General features: G+C 49.7%; 1 protein-coding gene across 3 annotated transcripts in view; it reads right to left on the minus strand.

The window, feature by feature from the left end:
* Window positions 1–18,399, minus strand: part of PTPRF (protein tyrosine phosphatase receptor type F) — a 252,726-nt gene that overhangs the window by 38,909 nt on the left and 195,418 nt on the right. For 2 of the 3 annotated variants that reach the window (XM_082052915.1, XM_082052917.1), the window contains exons 12-18: window positions 16,961–16,987; window positions 14,566–14,683; window positions 11,771–12,349; window positions 11,069–11,166; window positions 4,952–5,205; window positions 4,164–4,254; window positions 447–659 (exon numbers count right to left, since the gene is read on the minus strand). In XM_082052915.1, coding sequence (XP_081909041.1) covers window positions 447–659; window positions 4,164–4,254; window positions 4,952–5,205; window positions 11,069–11,166; window positions 11,771–12,349; window positions 14,566–14,683; window positions 16,961–16,987 — 1,380 coding nt within the window. The remainder of the gene's footprint in view (window positions 1–446; window positions 660–4,163; window positions 4,255–4,951; window positions 5,206–11,068; window positions 11,167–11,770; window positions 12,350–14,565; window positions 14,684–16,960; window positions 16,988–18,399) is intronic. The other variant, XM_082052916.1, reaches the window with a different exon arrangement.

Genomic DNA, 18,399 nt, shown 5'->3' on the forward strand with positions numbered 1-18,399 from the left:
AAGCAGGTTTGCAGGGGGAGCATCCTGCTCACCGCAGAGCCTCAGCAGCTACTGTGCAGTGTAGGAGTTCAAGGGGGTGTTTTTCACAGTTACTTACTTGAACTGAAGCAAAGTGAGGACCTTTCCAACCCAACCATGTGTCACTCTGCTCTGGGCACAGCCCTGCAAGCCACAACTGAGCTTGTGTAGAACGCGTGTGTTGACACTGCCTTCCACTCCCACCCGTTAGGTCAAACATATGTGCCATTTCCCTCCAAAAACAACATATATCAAGTCAGCTCCCACAGATGCCTCAGCTTGTTGACACCAGTTACACAGCCTCACTTTCCTCTCTTCAGGGAAAACTTCATCATCCCAGCTCGCAGTAATTGTTCACCCTGCCTGCACTGAGCCCACTCTCAGCTCTGCCAGGACAGACCATGTTCCCCCCAGCAGAACATCCTTACCGTGTCTCCATCCTCCAGAGAAGCCAGCACGAAGCAGCGATAGCTCAAGTCTTGAGACAGGGGCTTGTTGTAGAAACCTTTGTAGTTCTTCTCGTCACCCAAGGTGAAGGTCTCAGGCAGCACATCCACTTGAGCAGCAATGTAGGGCTTGAGTCTGTCTGCCTGGCGTCTCTGGCGCCTGCTCTGACTCCCTTGGCTTATGGCCTCCAGCAGCTGGGGACAAACAAGGTACATCACTATTACTTCGCCCAGCGTGACACCGCCTTACGCTGTCACCTTACCGGTTGTAGGACTCAGCAGGGTGGAAGGGAAGGGAGGAGAAGATACTGGGTTTGATTTGGATGTGGTGGTAGAAAGAAACCAGAGAGATGTGTTATCTGGTTAGGTGCTGCTGGGGCACCCATCTGCAGACCCCCCACTGCAAGCACCTCTGCCAAAAGCTCAGCTTTGGGTGAGCCCTGAGCCCTGGGATGCTGACACGGTGTCGGGGCTGAGACAGCCTCCCTGTGCCTGTCACCCCGAGTCAGTGCATCCCAATGAGGCGAGGGAACTGGGCCACACTCTGCAGCCCAAATACTGGTACGGACAGCAACTCATGCTCTCTATGGACACTGGGTGTGAATTACAGCCTATGCTGATGTACAAGGGAAAAGTGGTATTTGCTATGTCTTTCCCTTCTGTCAGTGCTTCGATATTTCACCTGCTGCTGGGTTGCAGGCAGAGCTTTGTCTAAATCACACAGAATGATAACAGATTTCATGGGATGTTCAGACTAAAAATGGAAATTTTCATAGTCGGCCACGAATTCATGAAAAAGGAAATAAACACATAAAAATTCAATTACACTGCTAAGAAAGACTCTCAGATGTTTAAAGATGTTTTTTCTAATGAAGAAAAACCAATATCAGGCTTGGAACAGAAACTCTAATTTAAAATGAAGAAGGAGGCATGAAATACATTTCACACACGAATGTATCAGTGCAGCATTGTCAGGGCAGACAGGGGACGTCAGCGGGGCCGGGGACAGTGATGTGCACACAAAGCCACGCTGCTGAGCCGAGCTCACTCCCTCGGAGGAGGAAAAGCTGTGTAAGGCACCCACAGCTCTTCCCCGCTGCCAGTCCATCCTTGCCCTCTTATGAACACTCATGCTGGAGCAATTTAGGAAAGCTACAGCTTGTCATTGCAATATCACAAAAAAAAATAAAAGGAAGAAAAAAAAAAAGAAAAAAGGCATGGAGGAATCTCAGTTTCACAAATATCCTTGTAACAGCAGGGGAAAAAGGCAGAAAGATAGTTTGTGGACTGTGGAGTTTGCTCCTTACACATATCTCTTTTACCTTGGCTGAAATATTGTGTCCAGTTGTGGCCCCTTAGTTCCAGCAGGACAGGGAACTGCTGGAGAGAGTCCAGCGCAGGGCAACAAAGATGCTGAAGGGAGTGGAGCATCTCCGTGTGAGGAAAGGCTGAGGGAGCTGGGGCTCTGGAGCTGGAGAACAGGAGACTGAGGGGTGACCTCATTCATGTTTACAGATATATAAAGGGTGAGTGTCAGGAGGATGGAGCCAGGCTCTTCTCGGTGACAACCATTGATAGGACAAGGGGCAATGGGTTCAAACTGGAACACAAAAGGTTCCACTTAAATTTAAGAAGAAACTTCTTCTCGGTGAGGGTGGCAGAGCCTGGCCCAGGCTGCCCAGGGGGGTTGTGGAGTCTCCTTCTGTGCAGACATTCCAACCCGCCTGGACACCTTCCTGTGTAACCTCATCTGGGTGTTCCTGCTCCATGGGGGGATTGCACTGGATGAGCTTTCCTGGTCCCTTCCAATCCCTGACATTCTGGGATTCTGTGAAATTACAGCTAGGCTCTTTGGGGCAGAAATTAAAGCTGTACGTGCATGGAACCATAGGGGTCCAGTTGTGATTCAGGCTGTTGGATGCTACTGCCACCTACATATGGAACACGTGCCCCAGAAGACTGCACCAAAGGAATGCCAGGCTTGCAAAGTTCAGATTCTGAAAAACTAGAAAATTAATATTGCCTGTGCAAAATTAACTCAGCTGTCTTACAGATGTGCATTGTGTTACTATCCTTGACTGCACGGTCACATACTGTCTTTTCTGTAACTCCCCTGCTTTGTTCAATACACAGGACAGACAGTGCTTAATCAAAGAGCAGCTATTCCATATTTTGTTTTCTTCTTTCCATTATGCAGCCTGAGGCCTTGTTTATTGCTTACTATTCAAATCTAGCTCTGAAGACAAAATTAATAATTTCCTCGTGGGCTTTTCTCTGGTGCTGATCACTGTAATATTACAAGTGCTTCACAAACATTAATGAACTTATCTTCCAAATATCCATATGAGGTGAGATGAAAGCGGTTTTCCTAATTTTACAGATGGAGAACAGAGATGCAGAGACATTACCGTAAAAAATGCCCACTAATTTTGAATGTCAAATTGAAAAGACATTGGCTTGTTTTGTTTCTAAAGAAAACTTAGCGTTTTTTTTATAGTACTGTCTGTATCCACCAGAGCTCCTATTGACTTTCTCTGCAGCTGGGGATGCTTAAGCTTTGCAAATGAGGCTCCAGGATCTCAAACTCAGCATTCAAGAAAACCAAGAACATGTACGACAGTGGCTGCGAATGAAAATTTTGTCTTAAAACATTTGCCCAAGACTGAAACAGAGCTAGAAACCAGTTGTCTCGATAGCTTTCAGCCACCTAAAGCTCAAAACCAAACTATCCTTTCTCATCCTAGTCTTCTGCTTCTCATGACATCTTCCAATTTCTGAAATGAAATGATGCAGGAGACCTACAGATGATGGTTCTCCATCACACGATTGTGCTTCATGTCTAGAATAGATCCACCCCTACACAGTCTGGGCTGGGACCCCATGGAAAAGACTGTGCAATCATGTAATTAAAGATTAATGATAAGCAGGGCTGACTTAACAGCTTCTAACACTTTGTAATTTCTGAGTGCTTCAAGCTTGCAACTTTGTTCTCCTAATGGACCCTTCCGTGTGTGATTTCTTGGAATTTTTCCTTATTACTTTGGGGGTGGTGGTGTGTGGGGGGAAGAGAGAGCCCACAAACCCCTTGTGTGTGACCCTTCTGATGCCCACACAGGTACCACGCTACTGGTGTTGGAGGACTCCTACATGGAATAAGCTGCCTCTTGGAGTGAATGGGCTGATGAATGCTGAAAGCCTTTAACAAGCAAGTGTGAAAGGAGCTTTGCAGGTTTTGTTAGATACTAGAGAGAACTCTTTATCCAAACTGCAGGCTCAGGTCCTACCCAGAGAGAGAGAGAAAAGCCTCCTGACAGAACAGCGTAATAAACTGAAAACAGTACCTTTCTCTCCTAGCTTGTTTTCAACATCAGCGTGATTGCTTCAGCTGAAAAAGGCTACGAAGAGCGTACAACACGAGACAGGATCTGTCCCAATCAGAGCTCGGAGACACTCAAGTGTGGTCTCCTGATGGGGCACATCCTGGGAGGTGTCTCCTCCCTTGCTCGATTCCAGCCTTCTTCCTACATGCTGTCACTAGCCAAAAAAGGCTGAGTGGGCATGGCACATCCCACAGCTCCCCCTCTCTGATGCAGAGCCTGCGGTTACGTCCCTGCACCCATGCTGTGGCCAGGAGGCCTGGGCAAGGCATCCCGGTCACTGGGAGCCACCTCCATCACAGCAGCTGCCGGAGACTCCTACCTGGTCCAGCTCCATCTCATCAGGTGTCCGCCACCGAGCAGTCGGGCTGCTGGTGCTCTGGTCTGCTGGCACAACCACGATGTAGTACCACCTGGGAAGGAAGGAAAACGTCAACACTGGGCCCTAAGTCATCTCTCTGGCAGGTCACCGAATAACACGTGCCATACGTCTCCCAAGGACAACCTGCTCCTCTCTCTCCCCTCTAAGCAAGAAAAGGGTTCTGTAAGAAAGAGGTTGGTTTTCCAGCTACGCCAGAGAAAAGAATACTCCCGTTAGCACTCATTAGGTTAATGAAGATCTACAGACTCTGCTCCAGAGGGTGGTGCAGGAGCTGCGAGGACATTTATATAATCGGATTGTAGCAAGAACCCTGGGGGAATTGTGCTTCAGCACAAGGATACCACAGTAACGAATAAGACTTCCACAAACTCATTTTTTTAATCTCCTTGAGGCTTTAAGCATTATTTATTTAAAGGATATTATACAGTGTCAGAGAAAGTCCCTCCTGATCCTCAGCTGCGTTTTTGCTGGTAGCATCTGGAGTATACCCGCCAGGGTGAGGGCGAACTGTCAGAGAATTGTCTTAATTTTATTGCACATAAATATTTGCTCAGAAAGAGCCAGCAGTGTGATCCCATGCTACGGGTAAATGCCTGGCTCTGTACCACAGCCTGCTCAAAAATTCACTCCCAGGTTACAAAATCCACAGGTTGGCAGAGGTCTGACCCTGCCTTTCTTCCCCATCTCTAGCCCCCCACCCTGCCTTCTCCACCAGGCACAGCACCTACCTAACTGGCACAGTGGTCTGGACTTTGGGAAGGGCGAGTGTGAATTTTCCTTCCTGCATGTACTTGTTTGTGGCGATGGGTTTGCTTTGCAAGACATCAGGAGCGGTGCGGATCGAGACGAGGTGCTGCAGCCCCCCAGCACTGCTCCCGCGGTTCATTAGCACAAAAGAATAGTCCGTGTCTGGCTGGAGGTCACTTATGAGTTTCTTCATCGAGTGGCCGTCCACCTCCACACTCTGGCTATTGTACAGAATCTGAAACGGGAAAAGGACACGTTCATGCAGCTGACAGCTGCTGATGAAAACTCACACTCAAAATAGCAGCGTTAGAGACGACAATTTGGCTCTGGGTCCTCCCTCAGGTGGTTCAGCTACCGTGCGCTTCGTAAACAGCCATAAATCTTTAGTTAAAGAAGAGCAGCCCCCAGCAGAGGGTTCAGTCATGCTCTTTGTGCCTTGCAGTGATGGAGCAGAGAGGGTCATCTCAGCAAAGCCTGAGCGGCCGGTGCCAGCAGCGAGGCTGGCGGTGCCACACGTGTGGCTTTTCAGCGCCGGGACGGGGGAGGAATCCAGATGGCTGCGCCTTGCCTTCGCATGGAGATGAATGGGGCTTTGTTTCTTGTCTCACGAGGCTACAACACACAATATGCTTTTGGTGTAAAACCCCGTCTGCTTTAAATTGGTGTCATTTCTGTGTCTACCAGCTGATGCCTGATCGAACGGTTAATGCAGAACATCCCCCTCCCAGCAAGGTGACCAGGGGTGGGGGGAGGTTACAAGCCTCATCAATGATCTGACAAATCCCGTGCAGGGCTCACAAATTGGTACCCGAAAGAGTGCTCTGCAGGTGTGACACCCCGTTGCCATGACAACAGATGCTGGTGCCGCACCAGCCGCAGGCAGGAGATCGGTGCTGCTTTTTGCTGCCGTGCTTGCAGCGAGGGGCTGCTGGGCAGGGCAGGGCTGGTGGCCCGTGGCTGTGGGCAGCCCCCTTGCCTGCCGACACCTCAGCTAATGACATTTTCTCAGCGCCCTGCTGCAGATACGCAGGACCTCCATCTCCCCCAAGGCACAGCAGCCATGGGCACTGCCGTATTAGCTGCACCAAACAGCCTGTCTGCCCTGGGAATCTTTATCCTGGTCTGGCAGGAACAATCGCTGTGCCCTGAAACCCTGAGTGCTGCCTCTGCAAAGCCAGAAACTCAAAGAGTTCCTGGAGACAAACAGAGTGCAGAAAACTGCGGAGACCAGAGGTTGTGCCCCAGCTGTGATAAACCTGCATGTTTCCTTCCACTGGGTGACCTTCCAGCGTGGCAGGGGAGCGCTGGATTCCTGATAGCGGTGCAGAGACACAGCATGCCAAAAACTGGCAATGGTGGAGCTGGAGCATGTCAAACCATGGCAGCTATTACGTGCCACAGGCAGAGACCACGCAGTAAAACGTGCCCTTTCCAGCAGCGGCCTTGAGAGAGAGAGCAGACAGCTCTGTGTAAGAAAAATTACTTGAAGTACAACAGATTTTTCACCAGCTGAGCCCACCGTTCAGGCTGATGCAGGCAGCAAGGGAGGGACCAAACTTTCCTTCCAAGTCACCTTTTTAGCAGGTGGCAGAAATCTGCAGAAAGCTGCCGGCTTGCTGGGACAAAGGCAGGTAATTAGTGCTGCTTTAATATTTAGTGCTGGAGATGGGAGGAGGAGGGAGGCCCTGGAAAGAGATCTGAAGGACAGTGGAGCACAGGGACCAGGCTAGGCCTGGAATGTGCAGCTCTGCTTCTGTGTTATCCGAGCAGCGATACCCACAGCATGCTTCAGAACCTCTTCAGGTCACTTTGCACGGAAGTCAGGATAGGAACAGAGCCGCAGGTTTTTTGCTGCTGAGAAGAGACTCCCAAGAGGTAACAGAGCAGCAGTGAGGAGCCAGCAATGGAGGAGAGATGCAATCAATCTCGCTTGCTGACATGCTTCAGTCTTCAGGGATGAACTGCTAAAATAAATACCAAGTACTAAAATAACAGAGGTTTGCAGGGACAAAGCCCCTGCTGGCTGCTGGCTGGAAGGAGTTGTCCTCTGCTGTGACTCCTAAAATATTTTCTCCTGTGCTTTAATCCCTTTCTCCAAAGGCATGTACATCAGATGCGTGCTAAAGCGAGTGAAAAAGGTAAAATGAAGAAATGCTCCTTATGGTGCTGAAACATCAGATATTTAGTTGGCAGGTTTCACCTTGCGCTGACACAGAAATAGGCACAACCAAGACAGGAGCTTCAAGTCATCTTAGCAGCTTTGCTGTCTGTCCCAGCACCACCCCTTGCCATGATACTGCAATAGTGCAGGTCCAGATACTCCAGATGAAAGCAAGTCAGGAGTGTCCTAAGGGAGCAGCAGGACCTCACTTCATGTTCTCCAATACAGACTTGAACAAAACCAAACTTCTAGGTATGCTGGAAGGATGCAAAGCCCACAAAGAGTTCTGTTGCCTCTCAAGTAAGACTTCTCATTGTAAAGTCTTTGCTACTAAAGGTGACATCAACTGCTTCTGCATGTGCTTCAAGGGAAGACTCTTGCCCACCAACAGCCTGTGGATGAGGCATCTGCTGGGGACATGGCTGTTCTCCTGGGGCAAGACGAAGCAGAAGAGATGGCCACGCACATCAGTTCAGAGTTTCCCTGCTTGCTCTGCATTGCAATCAGCCAGGACACAGCCTTTGATTCAGTCTTGACAACAGATGATGATTTTTACTGCCATGCACATAAATTTGTGTCCAAAGACGGTGAAATTGGCATTTGAAATGCTTTCCTGAAGCGTTCTTCGCCATCTCCCCTTTTCACAGTTGCTGTAGCAGCAGTTCCACGTTCCTTTACCTGCCATAACACATTGTCTTCTCAAATGTTATGCACCATTAGTTAAGGCCTCTACACAAACTTTACAATAATGTAAGGGCTCAGAAACAGTCGTTCGTGTGCAGCTGAAGATGCCTGGGAGCTCCAGCAGGAATCCTATTTAGAGGTTGCCCCATGGCCCACTGGTAAGTACTTAAGTCAGCAGCAAATTTGGCCCAAGGGCTCTGAACTGCCAAACGTGCCGACTGCCCCATGGATTGCTGCAAAATGTCATTTGTGCTGCTCTTACTCACACGAGAAGATTTGCAAAGCTAGGTGGGTCCAAATGTCACCGCTGTAGGTCTGTTGCTTGATTTTAAGGCAGTAAAAGAAGTATTGAACTAAAAGATGAAATGACATGTAGTGTGCAACACTGGAAAAGATAATTACTCAATGAAGGAGTAGACGAGGTTGCCTTTTTTGGGGGCAGGAGTAATTACTACATTCTCTGGGACACACTGTGAGACAGCTCTGCCCACCATTCTCAGGGCTTATTTCTGAACCTGTATCATAGTCATTTTTAAAAGTGTGATTCCTTCTCCCCATTTGTAAAACGACTTCTGTTCTCAAGTTGAAGAATGTGTCTCAGAAAAGTGCAGTTTCCCCAAGGAGTAGGTTGTATCTATCTTGCACTTTCCAGGAAAGCTCCAGAACAGCTTTCTGCAAGCGCACTGGAAAAGAAAAGGAAGAGTGCCCCTGGTCCACAACTGCTGGGCAACATTCTACAATGAATTTATCTCCTGGACAAGAAGAAGCTGTGAAAATTCCCCAAAGAGAACTCAAACCTTCGTTATTGATTTGGTAGCAATGAAACTTCCTAAGGACTCAGTTCATCCCCTATGAAAAAAAAAGCACCAGTCCTGCCTGCGCCTCTCTATTCATTGACAGAACAATATCTACTTTAATTAAATCTGTTAAAGTAGAATATGACACCCTTTGGGACATAGATTTAGCATGAGACTGTTTATCAAGTGTAGATAATACTAATTGTTCCCATGGAGATTTATCTGCTATGCTAGTTACAGTATTAGGCTCTGGCCTCAGCATCCCATGTGTCTGAATTAGAGGAAAGAGGTGAACCTTGTTTATAAAAATACAAAGTCCTGAAGGTTACAGATTTCTTTCAAGTGGTAGAATCAGCAACCTGGAGCTGACCCTCTCCGCTCCTGGCCTTGACTCACGTGTGTCTGCAAGTCTGGGAATATTAATAGAAAGAAGACACTATTAGAGAAAGATCCTTGTAACACTCTCATTCGCATGACTGCTCTTCAGTTAGCAAGTGGCTAATGCCATCTGCTCCTGTGTCATCTGAGGGTTAACCCGCAGCAGGGGCAGACCCCGAGTCACCGTCTGTGTAAGCAGTCGCAACTGAGAGGCTGAGACAAGGCATCAGCATTACGCCCTTGGCTCCTGGCTACCTCCAACCACTCCACCATCTCTACGCGGTAGTAATGCTCCAAAGGTCACACTGTCCCTTCCCAGCACTGCACTGTCAGACAGATGCGGGCTTTGTGCCACAAGAATAAGGCGAGACGAAGCAGACTGGCTCTTCAGCAGAGTGCAAAGTATCAGGGATCTGTGAAGTTCCTTGCGGCCAGATGTCTGAACGCTGATCCTAATGCACCCTACATTTTGGAAAGCTTTGAATAAGCACAAGGTCTTCACAAAAGACTTGTCTGCTTCGGCTAAACTCTGCATGTTAACAAGCGTCTGGTATTGATCATAGTAATTCAGTTTTAGGATTTAAACAAGGAGAGTTAGTAACAAGGAAGGGGAGGTGCTCATACACTGATGTGGATGCAGTTCCAGAACTTCCTCTCATACCCCTGGCCATGGATCCTCCACAGCTCATGCAGACCTTGCATTTGCTCTTTAGGCACAGTATGGTGGGGGCATGTACAAGGAGGAAGGGAAATCACGCTGCTCCCCCCCCCGGCCACCTTTGCAGAGGCAGAAGATAGCTGCTGAGACTGGGTGGAAGATTATCCTTGGTGATGTGACATGTTGGTCTTGTTTCTTAAGGGAAAGAAGCTGCACTGAGTTCTGCAGAAATTTACACCACGGTCAAGTCTTACGCAGATCAGTAATCCGCACTGGGGGACAGGCAGGAGCAGGAACAGGTCGGGTCATCAGTGTTGCCTTGCAGCCTGATGGATGACGCTACATCCAGAACCGTGCTGGAGAAAAGAGCGTAACAGCGATTCCTGCAGACTTCCCTCTGCACTGACACATCTTGTGCTGCTCACACCTTCTGGAAGGCCAACGATGCTTTTCTCCCTCACTCCCTGAGATTCTGCATCTGCCCTGATGCTCTGAAGTAACTCATAAAGACAATCCGGATGTTTGAGACAGGACACATTGCAGATGGAGTCATTCTTAGTTTGATTCACTGGCTGGTTTTCAGACCACTTTGTCCTGGTGATTGCTTCCAATTAAACCACATGACTTTTCACACTTCCAACTCCAACAAGCTTGTGTAACCACTGTCATGGAGCTGCAATGGTCAGCCTGGCCGGTAAGGCCACAACCAAGTGATACCAGGTAACAAGATACTTGAGCAAGCTGATGAGGAGTTAAGCTCTGATTAGGACTGTGTGAACAACCACCACAACCGCTCGTGGAAAAAGCATCCGCGATTTAGGGGGCTGGACCGGTTTCCATTTCCCTTTGAAAAGGCAAGTAACTCAGCAGCATTATCAAGGGAAGAGTGGGTATTTAAAAAACGTGGCTATGGCAAAGATGGGTTTCTAGTTGGATGGTGAGAAGCCAGAAATACATATTATGATCCCCAAGACACCCCCATTCTCAGACTGCCTCTGCCCAGCACATGCCTTTGCTGTTTGGTGTTTCCTGTTGGTGTAATTCAGCCAACATTATTCACTCCTGGTACCACGAGCCAAGTGGCTACTGGCTATTCCACAACTGATCAAAACAGAAATAAATCAACAAAACTACACCACCTTCTGGCTTATAAAGAATGAAAGGAGGGAAAGCAAGCAGCAGTGTGCTCTACTGTGTGCCATGGTTCATGTACAGGTGCTCAAATGCAAGAGCAGCTATCTAACCTGGGCTTGGAGTTCTGAGCTCCACAAGACCCCAGGCCATGGAGCAACGTGACCCTGCTCTGCTAGTCTCTTGTCTGATAGCCTGAGAACATCATGTGGCAGGTCAAGATGCTGCTTTCCACTGCCCTTCCCACTGCCACAGGCGGAGCTCCCCATCCTCTGCATCCCACCCTTACCTTAAAAGGCACTGCAGATTTATAGGAGTCAGGCACTTCCCAGCTCAGCAACACAGACGTTTTCATGACGGCATTGACGCGGAAGTTCTTAGCAAACACTGGAATGACAAACAAGATATTTGAGCACTGTAGGGCCAAGTCAGGATGGAGCCAGGCAGCAGCTGGGCTCCAAGTCTCTCTTTCTCTAACTCAGCAGCAGAGGTCAAAGAGTTCAGCAACAGCAGAGAAGTGAGAGATGAGGAGAAAAGAGCAGCAGCCTTTTACCAAGTCTCCAGTCTCCAGCAGAGTTTCGATTTTGACTATATAGCATCACAGAAAGGAAGCTGTAGGCTGAACTGTAGCCTTCCTCTCTCCCCGCTCCACTCACACTCTCTTGGCCCTTTTCCATGATCAAAGAACAGGGGTGCTTGGGTACTGGATCTGCAGATGATCCTACCCAGACACCTGCTCCAGTTCAAGCAAGAGCCTTTCATGTACAGATAAAACAGCAAAGTGTGCCTGTGGAGCGACAAAGGCAATTAAGCTACCACCAACACCCCTCTCCCCCCAAACGGCAACTTTAAGGAAACCTTCGCTGAACTAATTTTAGACTAGGAAGCCACACAGTACCTGTTCTCATTAGTCAGGGCCTCATGAACCGAAGCAAAAGTCCCTGTCCTGCAGGCTGAGCTTGCTGTTAGGGCTTGTTAGAGGGGCACTTACCTTGCTCAACAGGCATGGTCCGGGACTGGATGCTGGGGCTGAGAGGCCCAACCCCCTTATTGGTGCGGGCCCTCACTTTGATGTCGTAAGTGGTATCGGGCTTCAAATTCGTCAAAGTGATACTTGTGTCCTTGGTGATGTTAACCAGGTCCTGCTGGCTATTTATGTCCCTGTATACCACTGTGTAGTTGACAATCTTGCCGTTTCTTTCTGCCAAGACTGGGGGGTCCCAGGAAACCTCCGTGGTAGAAGTGGTAAGACCCACCACGCGCAGGTTTTGTGGGAAGCCGCTTGGCACGTCTTCTGCAGTAGTGATCTCCTTCTCAAACTCCTCTCCTGGGCCAGCTCTGTTCTTGGCAGACAATTTGAAGAGGTACGTGGCCCCCTTGTGCAGGTTGGTCACGGTGTAGTGATGGTCTCTCTTCCCGAAGTCTATCGTGTTCATCTTCTCCTCGTCAAGACGTCTGTACTGTAGCCGGTAACCCAGCAGCTCCCCTACCATCTCCTTGGGTGGGTGCCACTGGATGAGGGCTGTGTTCATGGCTGTCGTGCTAATCATCATGGTGGGCTTCCCCGGGACTGCAACATAAACACACAATGACCATCTATAGCCTGCGAGGAGGGGAAGGAAGGATCGCTTCTGTGCTGCTCAGTCCGTCAGGATTGAGGAAAGTGGGAAAGTTCAGACAACAGGGTGAAGAGGACGACAGACAATTCAAATGGATAGAGCCAGACCAACCCTAATCCGGTGGCGAGGGAAGCTGGAGCCAGCCAGCTCTTAGCTGCCATTTTCCCATGTGCTGCCATCTAAACAGGGAATAAATTCAGCCACGTTCAGCCCCAAAATTCATCCCCTTTTACAGGAAAGGTTTAAAAGCATTGCATTTATATCAGAGAAGATCTGAATCCCATCCTCCCAATCAGGGGTCTTCAGACACTCCAGCTAGTGCACAGCACCAGGCCGCGCTGGCCCCAGCGCACTGTACCCAACAGACACTCAGAAGCCCGAGTCCAGCGCCCTGGACTGTCTGGAGGCAGACAAATTTCATCCCGAAACCTTGCAGTGTTACCATCTGCAGAGGCAGTGAGCAGAGCTGGGCGGGCTGTTTGCCATCAGAATACATTTTGGTTTAGCTGATGAGCAGATTCGTGAAGTCAGTGTCGATGTGAGAGGTGAACACAAGCGTTCCACAGGATTTTTGCTTATGCTGCACAAGTCAAGGGGTGTTGCTGTCACTGGTTAGAAACTGATGGCTTTAAATTGATGGTTTAATACCTTGATCTCCTTCAGTTAAAAAAGGATGTGTCTTCACTTCACATCAGCTCAGATTTGTAAACAAATCAACTGATAGGGAAGATATTCAGAATCAAACGAATGTGGTCACTGATATGAAAATGAAAATGGGATTGTAGCCAAACCTAGTTAAATATCCTTGCACGGTTTTGCAATGTATGAGCCCAAACACGAGCACAAAATGTATCTGACAGAATTATGCCGCGATTTTGCCATCAGAGGGCGATACCAGCACTCCCCTTGAGGTCAAGCCTGCAGAAGACCCTGTACAAAGGGAGCTCTGGAGTGGTTTTGTAGGTATTTAAGACATACAATTACTCTTCCACTGCCAGTGCCACCGTCCTTGCACTCACAATACAATGTCTAACAGCAGCTGGTATTAAGGGACACATTATTTTCAAAGCTGATTCCAAATATTAACTTTAAATGTGCATCATAACATGGGAAGACCCGCTGTGGTTTACAGTGCAACACTGGGATGTTTAGGAAGCTTTTCCTGTTTATAGGACAGCTGTAGCAATTTGATGAACAGAGCGTACATCATGGCAAGGCACAAGGGAGACAGCATTTGAGATTGTGACAGTGGAAACTACCTCTGGAGCTCCCCATATGCAGCACGGAGGAGCTGGCAAGCTGTTCCTCGTTTAAAAGCACCAGGAACAAACGCTCTCAGTTTGTACAAGCTGCATTCCCATAATAACAAGCGGTAAATACTGCTCCTGCGGCTGGTGTGAGGAAGCAGCAGGATTACTGGTTGTAGGACAGGTCTAGTGAGTGGAAATCGAGGACAAGACAATGTCAACTAGTTGGTGCCACCACCAAAGGCAAGCTTGACCACATCCGGAGGAAAGCACCTGATGAACTCCTGGGTGCCCCGGCTGCCGGCCGAGGCTCCTGTGTTGCACTAGGTACAGGGTACAAGTCTTTACTGAGACAGCAGAACCGAACTGGCTGGGATCACCAGGACATAGAAGTTGTGTCCGCAGCACTTCTATGGCAGGGTTTGTTGCATTCCAGATTTTACCATGGTCCTAGGAGCAGCTGGGCTCAGATATGTAAGCCTGGGCAGGCAGCAGTAGCAATGGCTGGGGGGGAGCTGAGAAGCACCTCTGAGGAGCCCCCTGTGCCAGGGGCCAGCCCCGGCGGCACCGCAGTCACCGCAGGAAGCACGACATGGCACTTGCCTATGGGAACAAGGTGAGGACAGGCCATGACTCCAAAGCTGAGGGAGGGCCTGGACTTTCAGGCTTCCTCTTCCCAGGTCTCTGGACTATGCAGAAGAGCTCAGACTCATGAGTTTCATCTGTGCTGCACTTTGCTCGGGTGATCCAGCGGCAAAGCCTGTAAGTAAGGGCTGGAGATCACAAGTATGTACCTCTGCAGCGTCTCCAGCCCTCTCGCTTCCTTCCTGTACAGGTGCCTTGGCCATACTCCCCGCGTACCTCTTGGGAGGTTTTACCACCAGCCCTACAAGGCTGTGGCATCTGCTCCCCGCACTCACCTGCCCCTGTGGTGGTGATGACTTTGGGCTTGCTGCGGGCACCATCTCCTTTGGTGGTGTAGGCAGCGACGGTGACGGAGTAGGTGGTTTCTGGCAGCAGGCCTCCAATGACCGTCTCCTGGGAGTGCATCCACGAGGCAGGGAAGAGGCAAACGAGAAGAGCAAATACTTGTTACTGGAGTGAGCAAAAGGAGGGCACTGGGGTCAGTATCTCCAACAGCAACACACCAACACACTTGCTGGCTCACACCCGGGCATTGCATTCAAGCACACACTCGCACAGAGCCAGCAAACAATTGCTGCCACTCCACCACTCACATGCCTAATTTCAACCCCTGCCTCTAACACTTGGCCTTTCCAAGGACCCACCAGCAACTTCTGTCAGCAGCTGTGCTCTCCCACGGCTTCTGCCAAGAGGGAGATCCGCTCCAGAGACGGTCTTGTGTTAAGCAAGAGCCACCCTGCCGCAGCAAGCCTGAGAGTAAGAGGACTGTGGAGCTGTGAACCAGGGCAAAAGCCAGTTCAGCTGGCTGTGGAAATCTCTTGGGGGATAATTGGGGGATTTTTGAAGTTGTCTCTTGGAGCAGAGCCGCAGGGAGCACCGGGGCCAGGCAGGGGCAAGGGACCCCGGGCAGGGAGCACCTGCAGTGCTACAGCACCGTGTTCAGCCTCCCTGCCAGGCACAGCGTTGCAGGGATGGGACGGGGTCGGCACAAGGCATTGGCAAGACCGGGAGGGAAAACCCTGCGCTGTGGGAGGTCGGGGAGGAGGGTGGATTCGGCAGGGCGCGAGCACCCTTGCGTGCTCTGGCTTCCCCTGGGCAGGAGCAGGGCATAGCTCCGCACTTCAATTTGAGATCAAAGAGGGGAGCACCGCTCCTCCCTCCTGGCCTCAAGCAGCAACATGACCCGTGCCAAGCCCGGTTGGCCAGACCTGCAAACGAGCAAGCACAGTGAGTTCAGCAGCTCACGGCGAGCTCAGGGTAGGCACCCCTGAGCATCATTCAGCTGTGGGCGCTGTGAAAGGGGCTGGGGCCATTAGCACTAATAACCCTTCAGGTCATGGAGCAAGGGACAATTGGGTTGGAAAGGGGTTGGGGAAGCTTTTGGAAAGGAGGCAGAGGCTCTGGGTTGGTTATTTACCCTTTCCGACAGGGAGAAGCGCAGAGATGGAGAAGGTTAAGCTCGAGTTGCTGAGAACAGGCAGCATGAGCACTGTTAGAGGCTGCTCCAGGGGTCTGATCTCTGCTGGGGGGATCCCTGCCAGCTTGAAGGGTGTGAGGGGCGCCTGCGGTTTCTCTCAGAGCACAGCCAGTCTCCCATCACTCACTTGCACAAACACCCACACGATTAAACCTGCTGATTTCCAGTCAGTGCTGCTGGTTTAGGTTACCTGCCCAGGCTTACTCATCAAAATCACCCTGCTACCATCGCGGAACCAGTCAGCCCAGAGAAAAATCAACAAGCACCAACAAGAACCCCGCCAAAAATCACCGTGTGAACCAAAGTCCGACCCCAACTCCGCCCCTGCAGCAGATCGTGTGTGCGGGCGAGTGGACGCACAGTCCGATTGGTGCCAATGGACCCGCGGGGGAAGCACTCACTCAAAACCCGCAGACTCGGAACATCCCAAGAGAATTCACTCCTCCCAAACCCATGCAAAGAGAAATTCTCACGCAAAACCATGCCACCGGGAGCAAAGCAAGCGAGCTGGGAGGAGAGGAGAGAGATGAGGGATGGATGAAAGAAGGTCTGATTGCATAATGTAAACACAGTGCTGTCATGAGAAAGCCACTCTGCGCGAGAATCCTCTGTATAAAGCAGGAGGAGAAATGCATCGTGCTGGGGAAGCTCACAGTAGGGCACATAATTGAATTGCTGACTCTAAAAAGGTCATTTTCTAGTTTGTTCCTACGAATTTATATTTCAAAATTATGTGGGAAAAATTGGATTTTACTGTTTAAATGTGATTGTTTTCTTATTACTATCTCTGTTTCAGCCAAAGGTCATGGTTGAGAGTGTACGTTATTTTTCATGACTACGATCAATGTGGTTTAAAGATTATGTATCTAATTTTACTGTGTAACTTGGTGGGCCAACTACTGTAGAAAGTAGTATCTACCTCCTGAGTTGATCACTTGAGCCTGCCTAAAACTGCACTGCAACAAGCTGGAAATACAGATTATAGGAAATGTCAATTGCTTTTCTGCATTTAGTAGCGATCTAAATGCCAATTTTCTCTGGATTTGCTGCTTGTGGAAGGTTTCACAATGTAACTCTCCAGCCTCATTAAGGAAGTGAAAGGGATGTTTTGACAGCACTGTGTCTACAAAATTCACAAATCGATTTACCAAACCCCTCTTTTCCAACCTGGAATACACACAAGTGGTACTTACGTGGTCGACGGAGTCCTCAGCTCTCCACTGATGGGGGAGAAAGGAAGGAGGAGAGAAAAATGGAGACACAGAATTTTAAGGGGCGACGTGTAGGAAGGGGATGACGACGACGACAACAGCAGGGGTTAGCAGGACTGGGTTGGGGGGATTACAACACTTATACACAGAGGGTCACCTGGCACAGGCTGTGCCAAGGGAAGGAATGGCATAGAGCAATTTTCTACATGCCGCTAGCCTGCGCAGCAGGTCTGAGATCATTCACACAAACAGGGGCAAAGAGCTTCCTTCTCACACGGGTGGAGAGGTCACCACTTCCTAACCTGGCAGTCCTTATCCCTCCTGGCTTTGTTTGCACTTTTCTGCCTCTTCCACAACCAGAAATAAGAAGGGACAGCTTGTACCAACACAGCTCTGGGGCTGACTGCTGCCCCACAAGTCACTCACAACAGTTTCGTGACCTCATCTCTGGTTTCTGTTCTAGTGATCCTCCAGCCACCACCTCTTGTTGAGAACCAAGGGCTTTGACACACAAAACTCAGAGGGCACTCTCTGCAGGGAAGCATCAACACAACATTTACAGAGCTTGTGTGTCCTTTATCATTTGCAAGAAAATGCTCTGGGGACCTCAGAAAACCGAGAAGTGCCGTCTCTTGTAAAGAGTGCAAGAGAGGCTGAGATCTTATATGGAGCTTCACAGCAAGCTGCTTCTCTCCAACAGTGCTGCGTGGCTTGGAGTGCGGCTCAAACTGGTGCCCGTACTGAGGAAACAGCTTCTCACTCCCAACCACACAACACCAAATGGCAACACTCACTTGACAAGAGCAGCCCTGCAGGTAAGACAAACATTTCCCAGCAGAAGCTCACGTGGATTCTCAGCTACGGCAGCTCAACTAGGGCTCTGAAGGGGGAACGTGTAGGTTTATGGCTGGATTTGGGGCTCTAAGGCATCAAAGCTGCATTGGGGTGGTGAGATTTAGAGACCTTGGCTGCTGCCACGCATGCCCATAGCCCTGTTCTTTGTGGTTGATGCACCAAAGGAAGGTTTGCAGAGATCACAGCGAGCTCTCTCAGCCAAGGTGATGCGTTACATCTCAGGTTACTAAATCTGCCTGGAGGAAGCACCGGTTGATGGGTTCAAGCACAGAGATGAAAGCAGAAGATAGGTATCATTGCCCCTGACTCACACTGTGAGCCTTGGCAAGCCTTGACCTGAGCCTGAGCTGCCAGATGTGAAATGGCGCTCAGATACTGACGTGCTCGGGACACCGGGAAGCCCAGCTAATGCTGCTCAAGTGCCCGGGAACCTGCAAGTGCAGCACAAGTACTAAATGGTATGAAAGCTACAAGTTGCCTTTTGTACTCAGGCCATTTGAGGCGGCTGTCACAGGCTGCAGCCTATCACAGCAGCAGAGTACTGTCCTCAATAGTAAAATACATGG

The sequence above is a fragment of the Streptopelia decaocto genome, assembly GCF_964273445.1.
Source record: "Streptopelia decaocto genome assembly, chromosome: 5".
In the NCBI taxonomy this organism is placed as follows: Eukaryota; Metazoa; Chordata; class Aves; order Columbiformes; family Columbidae; genus Streptopelia; species Streptopelia decaocto.